At 50.3% G+C, this 13,659-nt stretch overlaps 5 protein-coding genes across 6 annotated transcripts; 3 read left to right on the forward strand and 2 right to left on the reverse strand.

Moving 5' to 3' along the window:
• The first annotated feature begins 104 nt into the window (after nt 1-104).
• On the forward strand, nt 105-3,829 carry LOC121603736 (importin subunit alpha-3). Its single transcript, XM_041932929.1, has 5 exons — nt 105-592; nt 1,659-2,540; nt 2,634-2,960; nt 3,050-3,226; nt 3,308-3,829. Exons 1-5 carry the CDS (start codon nt 524-526, stop codon nt 3,407-3,409), a joined length of 1,557 nt encoding a protein of 518 aa, XP_041788863.1. The 5' UTR covers nt 105-523; the 3' UTR covers nt 3,410-3,829.
• Nucleotides 3,830-8,896: 5,067 nt separating this feature from the next.
• Nucleotides 8,897-9,549, forward strand: LOC121603739 (40S ribosomal protein S15). The gene has a single exon (XM_041932933.1). The coding sequence runs from the start codon at nt 9,024-9,026 to the stop codon at nt 9,471-9,473; it is 450 nt and encodes a 149-aa protein (XP_041788867.1). The 5' UTR covers nt 8,897-9,023; the 3' UTR covers nt 9,474-9,549.
• LOC121603738 lies at nt 9,396-10,529 on the reverse strand. Its single transcript, XM_041932932.1, has 2 exons — nt 10,074-10,529; nt 9,396-10,004 (listed from the first exon to the last, which is right to left on the reverse strand). Exons 1-2 carry the CDS (start codon nt 10,340-10,342, stop codon nt 9,677-9,679), a joined length of 597 nt encoding a protein of 198 aa, XP_041788866.1. The 5' UTR covers nt 10,343-10,529; the 3' UTR covers nt 9,396-9,676.
• Nucleotides 10,530-10,801: 272 nt separating this feature from the next.
• On the forward strand, nt 10,802-12,450 carry LOC121603737 (probable asparagine--tRNA ligase, mitochondrial). Of its 2 annotated transcripts, none has more exons than XM_041932930.1 (2): nt 10,802-10,918; nt 11,025-12,450. In XM_041932930.1, the coding sequence occupies exons 1-2, from the start codon at nt 10,802-10,804 to the stop codon at nt 12,330-12,332; spliced, it is 1,425 nt and encodes a 474-aa protein (XP_041788864.1). In that variant the 3' UTR covers nt 12,333-12,450. The 2 variants fall into 2 exon arrangements, with proteins under 2 accessions (XP_041788864.1, XP_041788865.1); XM_041932931.1 differs by lacking the exon at nt 10,802-10,918 and adding an exon at nt 10,922-10,970.
• On the reverse strand, nt 12,330-13,640 carry LOC121603740 (short coiled-coil protein homolog). The gene is made up of 2 exons (XM_041932935.1): nt 13,461-13,640; nt 12,330-13,376 (listed from the first exon to the last, which is right to left on the reverse strand). The coding sequence occupies exons 1-2, from the start codon at nt 13,510-13,512 to the stop codon at nt 13,033-13,035; spliced, it is 396 nt and encodes a 131-aa protein (XP_041788869.1). The 5' UTR covers nt 13,513-13,640; the 3' UTR covers nt 12,330-13,032.
• Between the last annotated feature and the right edge of the window lie 19 nt (nt 13,641-13,659).

Consider the following 13,659-nt stretch of genomic DNA (forward strand, 5'->3'; position numbering starts at 1 on the left):
CGAATAAACAAAATAAACGATGAGAAACAACATGACTCCGTTCGCACCTTCACACGTCAAATGAAGCAACTGTCAAAGTGCCCCGTTGCGACACAACCTGCCCTCTATTTATACACCTTGATTACTTCCCATCAAATATTGTGCGAGCAGGCAAGGTTTTTGCTCCAAGCCAGGTGAAAAGCAAATCGTGCTTATTTCGTGACGAATCCTGCAGACTGTGCAGCCGCAAGTGTTTCCGTGCGCTGACGAGCACGCTCAGCATCGAAAGCCGTTTAACGCGAACCGCGTTCAGCACGGCACACGCGTTCGTACCTCGCCATCTGCCATTCGGATTTCGCAGTTTCCCATTGCTGCCCGTCGGTGCCGAGAGCGAGAGCGAGAGAGAGCGAAGGGAGCGCGAAAATTGTGACAGTGTGAAAGAGTGCGCGCTAGGCAGTGCAAGCGAGAGTGTGAGTCAGGGCCGCACACACAGCACACAGCACGTTTTGTTCAACTCCCAGAAGTTTTGCCTCACCGTACGAAAATGGCGTCGATAGATTCCCAGTCGAAAAACCGTATGCAGGGTTTTAAAAACAAAGGAAAGGACCAGGATGTAAGTATGTGCCCCGGTAGTGGGAAAAGCGGGTGGGGGAGGTAGTGGGACGGGTTCCAATCCACGGGGTGGCAGTGTGCAGGTTGAAAATGGTGAAAATAATTATCTCTCCGTGCTTCCGCCCCCCTCCCGCCTACTGTGTGTCAGTGAATTACGTTTCCGTTTCTGATCGAGAGCGCGACACACACGAGGTTGCGCTTGGAAAGACGATCTTTCCGCCGGAAGAATTGTTTCCGACGCCGATGCCGGAGGATTGCCAATTTTGTGCTTGAAAGGCCGACATGATAGGCCGACGGCGGACGATAAGGCCGAGAATGTTCTGCAGTTCGTTCCTCCTCGATTGATCCACTCGCTACTTCACCGCCGCGACGCTTCCGTCCCCGCTGATTTCCTTTGTACTGAAACGTCAATCCGCTACCGCGACGAGAGAGTGTGCGGAGGAGAGCAATGTGGTGTTCCTTCTTTTGTGTGGCAAAAGGTACGGCGGACATGGATGTGTGCACGACTGCCTCTCCCGTCGTCGTCGGCGGCGGCGGCGGCGGCCCCGTGGCGATGATGAATCAGCTCGGTCGCGTAATCATAAATGTGCCAGCGAGCAACGTGTGTGTTGCGCCGTGAATTATTTGATGGTGTGGTGGGCCGGCCACTGCTATTCTGGGTTGTTGGATGGAGGGGGGCGGGAAGGTGGCGATGGGGGGTAGTGCCGCCGGACGTATGCTATGCGTGTATGTTTATTTTTACGATTGTGTTGGATGGTAGTTGCGTCGAACCTCTCTGCTGCTGCGATGCGATTTTCTAAAGCTGCGCCCCGAGGTCATCCTGGGATATGGATGGTTGGATGGATGGTGGTCGGCTGTTGCCATGATGTGCCATAGTTATTTGGAACATTGTTGACCTTTTGGCGGGGAAACAACACCTGCCCAATCGTAGCATCCATTGGTAGACAGGGGTTTGTTTTTTTCCACCAGTGGGCACCTTCCAGTTGAAGCAAGGATAGCAATAACACCTGGGACCAGTGGTGATGGATGCAAACAACAGTACTAACCTAGCAACAATAACTCCGCAGGAAATGCGTCGGCGACGAACGGAGGTTACGGTGGAGCTGCGCAAAAACAAACGCGAAGAGACGATCCTCAAGCGACGCAACGTTCCTCAGACCACAGAATCGACCGACGAGGAGGACTACACACTACAGTCGAACCTGAAGAAGCTGGTCGAGAAGGCCGGCAACAGCAGTGACAAAGAGGGCCAGCTGGCGGCAGTTCAGGCCGCCCGTCGCCTGTTGTCGTCGGACCGCAATCCCCCGATTAACAATCTCATCGACAGCGGCATTCTCCCGATCTTAGTCAATTGTCTCGAGCAGGACGACAACCAGGTGCTGCAGTTCGAGGCGGCGTGGGCGCTCACCAACATCGCATCCGGCACGGCCGCACAGACGAACCAGGTGGTGCGGGCCGGGGCCGTCCCGCTGTTCCTGCGCCTGCTCAACTCGCCGGCCCCGAACGTGTGCGAGCAGGCGGTGTGGGCCCTGGGCAACATCATCGGCGACGGGCCGAGCCTGCGCGACTACGTGATTAAGCTGGGCGTGGTGCAGCCGCTGCTGTCCTTCATTCAGCCGGAAATTCCGATCCCCTTCCTGCGCAACGTCACCTGGGTGATCGTGAACCTGTGCCGCAACAAGGATCCGCCGCCACCGGCCGCCACGATTCTCGAGATTCTGCCGGCGCTGAACATGCTGATCCATCACACGGACATCAACATCCTGGTCGACACGGTGTGGGCGCTGAGCTATCTGACCGACGGGGGCAACGAGCAGATACAGCTCGTGATCGACAGCGGCGTGGTGCCGAAGCTGATCCCGCTGCTGTCGCACGTCGAGGTTAAGGTACAGACGGCCGCGCTTCGTGCAGTCGGTAACATCGTCACCGGCTCGGACGATCAGACACAGGTAACTAAATAGTGGAGTGGTTGTGGTGGGCTGGAATTGTCACACTCACAACACGATAACTTATATTGAACGTATCCGTCTCGCTGTCTTTAGGTCGTGCTGAACTGTGACGCTCTGTCGCACTTCCCCAAACTTCTGACGCACAGTAAGGACAAGATCCGCAAGGAGGCAGTATGGTTCCTGTCGAACATTACGGCCGGAAATCAATCGCAAGTGCAGGCCGTCATCGATGCCGGTCTGCTGCCGAAGGTGATCGAAAATCTGAAGCACGGCGACTTCCATACGCAGAAGGAGGCAGCCTGGGCGATCAGCAACCTGACGATCAGCGGCAACCGTGAACAGGTGGCGCAGCTGATCAACGACGGTGCCGTGCCGCCGTTCTGCGATCTGCTAATGTGCCAGGACTGTCAAGTGATCAATGTACGTGTGCCCTCGAACGAAATGAGTCATTTAATCTTTGAACATATTAATATTAATGCGTGTATCTGTGTGTGTGTACATGTTTGCAGGTTGTATTAGATGGTATTAACAACATGCTGAAACTGGCCGGCCCACATGCAGAGCACGTTGCGAATCTGATCGAGGAATGCGACGGTGTGTCGAAGATTGAAGTTTTGCAGAATCACGAAAATGTCGAAATTTACAAGCTCGCGTATGACATCATTGAGCAGTTCTTTTCGGACGATGTAAGTAGCGAATGAGGACGCTCTTTAGTGAGTGAAAGTGTAATTCAATTTTGGTGGGTATGGTTTGGCGTCCGTTTACAGGTTGACGAAGCGGTCCTGGAAGACCTTAGACCGGCAGCTGACGAGAACGCGTTCCAGTTCAACCAGAATCCGAACATTCCCCGCGACGGGTTCAACTTCTAAGCTACGGAACAGAATCACGACGGAGGGAATGGGATTCTGCAATCGCACATCAGATTCACGAATACTGCAAGACACGGATACTTTCGCGAACGTCAGCAACCATTATGGTGGTGTTTGTTTCGCTCGCCGCGGGCAAGAGACACACCACCAGTACGTCACAGCAGACTCCGAATACGAACACACAACTTTTAGGACTTGCTTTTGCACGACTGCAGCATCGCTGAGAAGAAAGAGAGGAGCATTTATATGGTAAATTTTAATCTGCTCGGCTATCTCCCAACAACAGCAGAAATAGCAAAACAGCAGCAGCATCAAAGAAATTCTTTGTTAGGGACAAATGAGCGAGGATCGTCCGGTTCTTGTAATCACTTATTTTGACAATATCATCTTCACCAGCAAATGATTTTGGTGGAAACAGTAGGGATTGTACAATGCTCTGCATAGCCAAGCCTGTGTCCTAGTGCGGTCGGAACGGCAGCCTGATATCGGGCTGATCATCATCAACGATGTTAACTTCCATTTGTGTTTTCTACGAAAAGGTAACTCCACTCGTAACCAAGAGCGTGTTTTAGGGTAATGTAGCTCGAGATGATGATGATGATGATGATGGGTCACCGCAAAAGAGGATGATTTATGATTTAGGACCAAAACCCGTAATTTCGTTGACGTATTTAGTTAATTTCCTACCGCGAAGTATATTGAACATCCCATCATCAAAATGTCCGGTTAGCAGGATATGTCTAACCTTCAGCTTGTGCGTTACTGGTTACAAGCCAACCAGAAGATAGATAGTGTACTTGTATAGAGAACTTTTGTTTTGGACTAATTTCACGTTAAAATTCATTGTTAACTCCCAGAGAGAACTATCTGCTGCAAAAGCAATGAATGTGAACTTCATTGTAAAGAAACAAACAAAAACACACACACATACACTTTTGGTGGTGTGGTTCGGCTAACAGAAAACCCTGGAACTCTGCAACCGACATAAATATCGATATTTATTGGAATTCAAGGACTGATGACTTATTCGTACGTATCCTCTTACCCGACGACCACTGACCGATCCACAGTCTGTGACAGCAGTAGAGTCGCAGCGGCCGGAAACTATTCACCGACGCCGCTAGCGCTAAAACATGGTAGCAGTACGAATGCGAAGAGATAGAATGTATCACAAAACCAGAAGCAATGTCAATGTATCTTTCTAATATATTTACTAAGAATCCGGAAGTTAGTACAGAAAGAGAGCAAGAGAGCTAGAGAGAGGGAGTGATGAGGTTGGAAGGGAGTCAGATCATTAAACAATTTTCCAGCACGAGATCATACGACGTGCTGTGTCATAGGAGGCAACCGTATATAGGTATCGGGCAAAGGCATCTAGATACAGGAACCGTCGTCTATCTGTCGGTTTGGTTAGTTGAGTCTGTGTTTGTGACACCTGATCGTCATGATGCTAAAAATGGCCTCTCTTAGCGGGAACGTATATTCGATTCTATTTAAAAAAAAAGGGGGGGGACACACTCCGTGCACAACCACCTGTTCAGTTTTACTCGCAAACAAATGAGGACATTATAGATGAATGTGAAGCTATAGGAGCACAACCTGGGGATAAAAAGGTACAACAACACTAAACAAAAGGCAGGACAACATCAACACAACAACACCACGCAAACACGCAAACCAAAACTAAACGCTACATGAACACCCAATGCTACATGATGTGCGCATTGGGATGCGTCTATGTGCAAGATACCTAAAATGGCCCACGATAGCAATCGTTGTGATTCTTTGTGGAAGGCGCGGCCACTTATCAGAGGCTTTCCAGACCGCTGTAAATAGATCCCTTGACGCAAAAACAATACAAATCAAAGCAAAGCAAACGAACTATCTCCTCCTTCCTATCTGTTTTTGGAGTCGAAAGCACTGTACGGCCGGAGGTGTGGTAGTAGTAGCTGTTGAATTTTAATATGAATTCATTTTTCGTTTTCACCTCTTTTATGTGTGTTATTAATTGCCGGGAAAGAGGAAATGTGAACCGAACTGTCCTAGGACACTGTGTGCGGTACTCCAACCCTCCCCGTCCCCGTTTGCGTATGTAAATGTACATTGCCACACAGACTGCTCGCAGCCTGCGGACAGTTTGTGCGTCAGTTATAGGTGTAAAAACAGGGCACAGTGGGGCGCAAATATAATGAATGCTGGCATTTTTTTTAAATATAAAATAAACGCGGCGTGTACACCCGTGCGTGTTGTCACCCGCTGAAAGGCCGTTGGTCGGACAGGAGAAGGATCACCATCATTATCATGATCGTATGGTGTGCGATCGGGATCGGGCTGTGTGTGAGGGAAACCATGTGAATTAATTAAGCGCATTGTGTAAAGGAGAGTGAGAGAAATAGGAAACTTTTAGAAAATCACTTCACCAACCACCCGCAAAGGGCAAAGCGAAAGCGAAAGTAGAGCTATTAGAAACATGATATGGAGCACTATCAAAGTGAGGCTTCCGTTGTTTTGTGATCACCCGAACACTTTCTGCTACTAGAAGTGTCGTTGTTGTGAGGAGGAGAATGAGGACGAGGAGTAGGGTGTGAGAGAATGAGGAACCTGCTGCTACTCATCGAAAACCTATTAAGCAACTTTTGTGCCCGATGAGTAGAAGCGACAAAACACAAGGGGCGATCGATCGATGGGGGGAAAATGCGTTGCGGATTGTTGCCTTGGCGCTCGCATTAGTAGACATATTGATATTTTTGTAACATAGTATCTTTTTCTTTTTAATTGACGTTTCTGCGGCGCTGCCACATGTCGCACATGGCTTGCAGGCCACCACACCACCCTCCCTGATAGGAGGGGGTTTTGGGTGCGGCAGCAGATATAGTAGAGCGCATTGCGCAGCAGGGGGTCCGCGCGATTGCAACACGTAAAAGTAATTTATTTTCTACGACTTACTAGAAAAACTAAACGGAACGGAATATATAGAGCTTTTTGGGGGACGCGAGGAAGAGAGGACGAGAGTTTTGCATGCACACTTAAAGGGTACTGTGCACCTCCGCCCTCTTCCCCTTCCCAATGTAGAGGGGAGAACAGAAGGAGCAAGAGAGAGAAAAAGAGAGACAAAGAGAATACCATTTAATGCAACGCGCGCTGTAAAACACGTTGCCGAAACGAAGCAGCGGTTCAGAAAGTCTGATTTGAGGTAAATCCTACCTACTACCTACTACGCGGATAGGGGAGCCATATAGGACAGCGGTTCCCTCTTCGCGGGAGCATGATGTGCCCGCGTTTCCTCACTCTCCGTCAATCCTCTTTGCATTGAGAGGAGATGACGATGACCATGATGGTGATGATGCACTTTCGGGATCGCGTCGAAAGTGCATTGTTGGCGATCGGTGTTGCACCGTGTGCAGAGCGCCGCATTCAGTTTAAGCTTTAACAAAAGAAGAGGAGGAAGAAATAAGGGTGAAGATACAGTGGAGATCAGCCTACGGCCAAGGCATAAAAAAATACGCCAGTGATGAATTCGGGGACAGGGCTCGTCGGAAGCGTGCACTCTCGGCACCCCGCGTAGGACACTGGATGTGGCATTTGTGGTCTTGTTTTTTTTTTTTTTGTATTGCCAGTCCACCGAGGAAGCACACCGAGAGACGTTGTTGCCGTGTCCGGGGAGCCAGCCACCCTATGTACATGATGATGTTTTACAACAAAGATTTGCCTCTTGCCAAACCGCGTGTTTAGATGGAGGAGGAAGGGCTCTCTAGACGAGAAGAGGGCTTACCTTATGGAGGCGCGCACATTACGTTGTTTTTTTGTTTCTCTCCTCCTTCCTTTAAGCAAACTGTGCGCAACCTCCCCCTGTACCTGCCAAATTTGGATGTTGGTAATAAGGGGGAAGGGGAGGAGTTGCGGGTTGCTATCTCTACTACAACAAAGATGATGGTGCACCGGAGTACCGGAATTAGGGATCACGGAACGTACGAACTCCTTCCCTTTTATTGTCCAGCGCGCAGGGATTCAAATCTGTAAAAATTCTTTATATATACACACATAAGAGCCACACAAAAAAAACTACACAAAAAGAGAGCTAGAGAGAGAGAGAGAGAGAGAGAGAGAGAGAGAGAGAGAGAGAGAGAGAGAGAGAGAGAGAGAGAGAGGGAGAAGGACAAACATGTACCATTTATTCCAGGAGGGAAAAATTGAGAGGGGGGCTGGGAATTGGGATGTAAAGAAATGTCAGATATCGAGAAACAAAAATTGTGTAAATCCAATACGGTCAAAAAAAAAAGCAAAAGCAGCAACACTCTGCTGCGTTTACCCGCGGCGTACAGAGACAGACGCATTACAGCTGAAAGCAACAGATTATTTTTTATCTCTATCAACGAACCAGAAAAGGGACTCGAAATAATAGTACTTCACAGGACGTTAACATCATCTGCAACCACAAGAGAGAAAGAGAGAGAGAGAGAGAGAGAGAGAGAGAGAGAGAGAGAGAAATAGAGAAGGACAGGAAAAGAAGGAAAACTCCATAGCGAAAAGTGTAAGCTTAAACATTTGTTTCATTTCTGTGTGTCCTTGGTGAGGTATGAAAAGAATAACAGAATTGACTTGATACAAATCATTAACATTGGGTGTTTATTTTCTGTTCTGAGTTGTTTCCGTGATCAAATCATGGGTGAGTCTAGTGCTGGTACAGTTGGTAACTCGTACGACCTACCAACAACATGCCCGTCATGGGTTCAAGTTCCGAATGGACCCGTGCCCCCGTCCGACTGACTGACTATCCTGCTATGTGTAATCATAGAAAGCCAAAAATTTACTAATACAGGTAGGCAGTAGCAGCAGGCCTTGACGGATACAATTAGAAGAATCGTGGGTGGTAAGTGTGGAAAGGAAGGAAGCAATGATTATCCGAAAAGTTTTGTTGAAATGTGTTCAATCGTTCTAGAAGACATGAAATTCCAGTGAAGCACTCTTTGGTCTGTTTTGATCATTTGGCCAGTCCAGTGCATTCCAAAATTCTATACCGCGGCTCGCAAAAGTAATTTTGATTTGCCTCAGTTCAGTACCCATTTACTAAAGTCTGCTTTTTCAGTATTTTATACGCCTCGTGTTCGATCATGTCAAATTTCGGTGGATTGCATATTGGTGTGCCACGTGCAATTACCACTCTATTACGTACACATTATAGTGTTATATCCAAATTTTTCAGTTATTTGCATACAAACAGTATTTTTGTTTACTTTTGTGTTAAAAATTCTTTAAAACATTATGTACATTTCCTACACATGGTACAAGCGTTATTTAGTTTCAATTTTCTTTTAATAATAATAATTTAACGGAAAAGTTAAACAGCTGCAAGGTGGGCAAAGCAGCCACTTGCTGCCCATGCAGCAAAAGCAAAGAGACGCGTTCACAAACGCACACCAGTCGCTCAGCAGAAACGCAGAGGCGCAGAACGCGTGGAGGCGCTCACGGAAGTGAGTTCTGCATCCGCTCGTTTGACAGATGCTCTTTTTCAACCCGCTCTTGCTCGCAAGACGACGTAGCGCCGTGTAAATCTCGCGATTTTCCGATAAATTTGGGACCCGCTGATCTGTGGATCGATCCCGAAACCGCAACCATGGCCGACCAAGCACCGGAGGATGGAACCAAGAAGAAGCGTACCTTCCGTAAATTCACGTACCGCGGCGTGGACCTGGACCAGCTGCTGGACATGAAGCAGGAGGCCCTGGTGGAGCTGATGCACAGCCGGGCCAAGCGGCGCTTCAAGCGCGGACAGCGCAGGAAGCCGCAGGCCCTCATCAAGAAGCTGCGCCTGGCCAAGAAGAACACGCCCCCGAACGAGAAGCCGGCCTGCGTGAAGACGCATCTGCGCAACATGATCATCGTGCCGGAGATGGTCGGCTCCACCGTCGGTGTGTACAACGGCAAGACGTTCAACCAGACGGAAATCCGGCCGGACATGATCGGCCACTATCTGGGCGAGTTCTCGATGACCTACAAGCCGGTCAAGCACGGTCGCCCCGGTATCGGTGCTACCCACAGCTCCCGTTTTATTCCGCTGAAGTGAAGTGCGAGTGTGGTGGTGTGGTGTTTATTTTCCGTCGGAAAGGAGTGATGAAAATACAAGCCCGATTGTAAACAAATCTCTTCCACGCGCTCTGGCTTTCTTTTTGTGGTGCAGCTACATATTTGGTCACACAACAGCACACAGGGCAGGGGGGGTGGTGATGGTGATGTCCGTGCTCGAAAAGTAACGCGAAACAACTAACTCTAGCAGCAGCAGAATCGACAACATTCGTGCTGTTCCGTTTCAGCCTCCTGCAGCAACTTCCGGTTGGTGGTTTTGCGCTGCGGAGCCCACGGGATACGACCCTCCGGAGCGATCTGGTTCAGCTGGATGGCCACACGGGCCGGCGCACTGCAGGCACTGCAGCGGATCGATTTGATCCAGCCCGTCAGCGGTGACACGGTGGCGTTGGAGGAAAGGTTTCCACCACCCATCGACGGTTTGGCGGACGACGCTCGACGATAGCCGGAGGAAGCGTCCGAAGGGGTAGTCTTTGGACGGATGGGGTAGATGTTTTCACGCCGAAGAAAGCTGGGGGAGGAACATTGTCGTAAACATCGCATCAAGACTGTATTTCGAATTGGGATGGGCATTGCTTACTTTGGTCGGGTGTAGGTCCAGATGTTATCCAGCCGCTTCTTGCTCATGATCGCCCCGAGACGCTGCAGTAGGCGAATGTTTTCCTGCTCGATCTTCTCCTTGCGTTCCAGCTCCTTCTGCTGCTTTTTCAGCTTCTGGGCGATGTGGATTCGCTCCGGCGGGGGATGAAAATCGATGGCCGGCATGGCCGTTACCACCTTGATCCGGTGGTTAATGTAGCGCTGCATCTGCCACGGACGGATGAGCAGCTTTTCCTTCTTGGTTAGCATTTGCGAAACGGCTATTTAGGACGGTGGAAAATTCAAGACTAAGGTTCTGCGTAAACAAACCCCCGCAGGGACACGTTGGTTTCCATGGAACCTCAATCAACTGTGTCGATATGGCAACGGCAATGCGGTCAGGGCCGTCAGGGCTGCGGGGAACGAAAGAAAAGCTTTGCTTCGGCGGGGGTAACATTGGAAGCTCATGGTCAATGGTGCTGCTTCTCCTCTATCCAGCGGTATGTTTCGTTGTTTTTTTGGAAAATCACATTTTGAATATAGGGGTGGAAAATAGTTGCGGCCCAGGAACAGTGCGTACCGGTTTTTGCAACGCTTTATTTTCGCCGAAGACTTGCTTTGACGTTTCTGCGCCTTTCTGCGCCGGCTTGACGTTTTCCGAGAAAACACATGATTTCGATTCAAAACAGCAAATAATAAATAAAAGTTCACACACAGAGTACACCACCGATGGCTTTGCTGTGTTGCCGTGCAATCCTGCGATTATCATCCCGCAGTTACCACTATTACCGAATAAAGGATCTCTCGCCGGACAACTGCAAACCGGGCAATAAAGTGAACGTTAAAGTACGGCGAAGAGAAAATCGACCGAATGGACCAACAACCAACCGCATCGGAGGTGGAGGTTGTGCAACAAGAGCCGGCGCGCTAAGACTGTTTCTTCTGCTTTTAGGGATGGGTCAAATCGATCCGGAACATGAAGGGCAATCTGTTCGTGGACATAAACGACGGTTCGGGTCCGCAAAACTTCCAGCTCGTGATCAACAAGGAGAAAGCCATCGACACCGCGTACGGCTGTTCGGTCGATGCGTGCGGAGTCCTCGTAGCCTCACCAAAGCACCAGCTTGAGCTGCACGTGGACACCCTGACCGAGGTGGGCAAATGTCCCCTGACCGAGGGTTACCCGTTCTACCCGAAGAAATCGTACCCGCCCGAGTACATCCGCAACCATCTGCATTTGCGCTCCCGCGTAAACTCCATGGCATCGACGTTCCGGGTGCGGCACGAGGCAACGCGCGCGTTCAACGAGTACCTGCAGCGGGGGGGCTTTGTCCAGATTCACACGCCCGTACTGACGTCAAATGACTGCGAAGGTGCCGGCGAAGCGTTCCTGGTGAAGCCACTGAACGAACAGCTGCTGAAAGGCATGGCGAAGGAAAACGTTCCACTCGAACACGCCTACTTCGATAGAGCCACCTTCCTGACGGTTTCCGGCCAGCTGCACCTGGAAGCGATGGCGCACGGCTTGGACAAGGTGTACACGTTCGGGCCAACGTTCCGGGCGGAGAACTGCAAGTCCAACATTCACCTGTCCGAGTTCTACATGCTGGAGCTGGAGGAAGCGTTCATGGGCACGCTGGACGAGCTAACGCACCGGGTGGAAGATATGTTGAAAAGCGTCACCAAGAGTGTAATTGACCGGAGTGCGGCAGACCTAGCCGTGGTGAGAAAATCGAACAGCCAGGACGGTGGTGGCAAGCTCGAGGACTGCTTCCGATGGATCGATAAACCATTCCCGCGGCTAACGTACGACGAAGCGATGCACATACTGCAGGCGAACGAGGCGAAACTGAAGTCTCCCGTACGGCGGGAGGAGGGCATTAATAAGGAGCAGGAACTGTTCCTCGTCGAGCACTGCCAGAGTCCGGTGTTTGTGTGTCTCTGGCCGAAGGAAATCAAGTCGTTCTATATGCGAGAAAATGCGCAAAATCCTTCCCTGGTCGACGCGCTCGATCTGCTCGTCCCGCACGTCGGCGAACTGGTGGGCGGCAGTGTGCGTGAGGACAGTTACGATCGTCTGCAGCGCAAGCTACCGAACGCGGACGTCCTGCAGTGGTACTTGGAGTTGCGCAAATTCGGAAGCGTCACGACGGCCGGCTTCGGGATGGGATTCGAGCGATACCTGGCGTGGCTTCTGAACGTTCACAACGTGAAGGATGTGATACCGTTTCCCCGGTGGGCGCACAACTGTGTGATGTAGTGGCAAGTGGCAAGCGGTAGTCTAGTCCCGGAAGGCTCCCCGGCGTTGTGCGTTGTGAGTTTACAATTTATTTGATGTACGAAATAAATACAGTTCCAGGTGGAGAGGAGTATTCCAATCGATCGTGACGTGTTATTTTGTAAGCGTTCAAATAACTTCTGCCACTCTTAATGTTACATGGGGAGTGGAGGAGGAGCGCAGTGAGATAATACCAGGGTGAATTACTAAAAAAAAAACAAAAACTTAAGCTTAAGGTTACCACCCTCTTCGGAATGCACTGCGCGACTTTACCGGCGTGTCGGTAAATGAACGATGCAAAAGAAACACGTAAAAGGCCTAATGTAATGGGCGCTCATCAGTCAACACACTAACAACAGTCGAATGCTACACCCGGTACACGGTTTGTTCTAGGCAAAGGCGTGGTCATGTGGTCGATGGCCCCCAAAGAGCCCCTCGAACGCAGGTTAAAGCGTAAATATTAATTCAAAGTCCCTTGCTCTAGCCGGTGCCGGATTCGGATCCCCCGTGCAGCGACCCACAGCTCTGGGCACGGCGTTGGCGTGTCTTGGCATTCTACAAACATGATTACAGCAACAGCAGCACTCGTGGAATATCTTTGGCTTCAAAGTGGATCGCGTTTGTCACAGCAGCGAAGCTTTCTTGTTCGGAGGGGAACGGAGCGCTACCCCGCCAAGCCCGATTACTTCTTCTTGTTCTGCACATTGTTCGGCGTGGTCGACTGGAACACCGACGAGGCGGACATCAGATTCTCGATGTACTGGCCGAGCACCTGGTTCTCGGAGCGCAGCTTGAGATTCTCCTCCTTCACGCTGTCCACCCGCTGGGACAGGTCGTCCAGCGTGTTCTGCAGCTCGAGCACCTGGGCGATGAGACGGGCCTTCTCCTCCTGCTCGTCCGCGTCGGGGCTTTCGTTTTCCAGGAACTGCTGCGGGCTGGAGTTGCCGTTCGTGTACGAGCTGGCAATCGAGTCGAGCGATCGCCCATTGCACATGTACTTGGAGCTTTCGTCATCGTTGATGATGACTGCGCATCGGGAAGGAAATGGGAGAAAACAAATGATTTGCCTTGGTGTTGCGGTGGGATGGTTTTTTTTATCCCGTCCATTACCTTCTAAATCGTCATCCGCCAGCGGAATGTCGTCCTGCGATTTGAGTGACATGGCAAGATCAATGGTGGAAAAATTGCTTCGAAACGCTGGAAAACGGGAGAACCACGGGAAAGAATTTTCTTCGATCCTTTCTAATACCAAAACAAAACGAAGCTAGTGGAAAAGTGGACGTAGCGCAGGTTGGATGATAATCTTCCA

This window comes from Anopheles merus, chromosome 2R (assembly GCF_017562075.2).
Source record: "Anopheles merus strain MAF chromosome 2R, AmerM5.1, whole genome shotgun sequence".
Lineage (NCBI taxonomy): Eukaryota > Metazoa > Arthropoda > Insecta > Diptera > Culicidae > Anopheles > Anopheles merus.

Bases quoted from the DNA above. Each gene is read 5' to 3' on its own strand.
- LOC121603736 (XM_041932929.1), top strand. From the start codon at position 524: ATGGCGTCGATAGATTCCCAGTCGAAAAACCGTATGCAGGGTTTTAAA. The intron at 2,961-3,049 runs GTACGTGTGCCC...ACATGTTTGCAG, and splicing joins AGGACTGTCAAGTGATCAAT to GTTGTATTAGATGGTATTAA. The intron at 3,227-3,307 runs GTAAGTAGCGAA...GTCCGTTTACAG, and splicing joins AGCAGTTCTTTTCGGACGAT to GTTGACGAAGCGGTCCTGGA.
- LOC121603739 (XM_041932933.1), top strand. From the start codon at position 9,024: ATGGCCGACCAAGCACCGGAGGATGGAACCAAGAAGAAGCGTACCTTC.
- LOC121603738 (XM_041932932.1), bottom strand. From the start codon at position 10,342: ATGCTAACCAAGAAGGAAAAGCTGCTCATCCGTCCGTGGCAGATGCAG. The intron at 10,005-10,073 runs GTAAGCAATGCC...TTCCTCCCCCAG, and splicing joins TGGACCTACACCCGACCAAA to CTTTCTTCGGCGTGAAAACA.
- LOC121603737 (XM_041932930.1), top strand. From the start codon at position 10,802: ATGGCTTTGCTGTGTTGCCGTGCAATCCTGCGATTATCATCCCGCAGT. The intron at 10,919-11,024 runs GTACGGCGAAGA...TTCTGCTTTTAG, and splicing joins GCAATAAAGTGAACGTTAAA to GGATGGGTCAAATCGATCCG.
- LOC121603740 (XM_041932935.1), bottom strand. From the start codon at position 13,512: ATGTCACTCAAATCGCAGGACGACATTCCGCTGGCGGATGACGATTTA. The intron at 13,377-13,460 runs GTAATGGACGGG...CCCGATGCGCAG, and splicing joins GGCGGATGACGATTTAGAAG to TCATCATCAACGATGACGAA.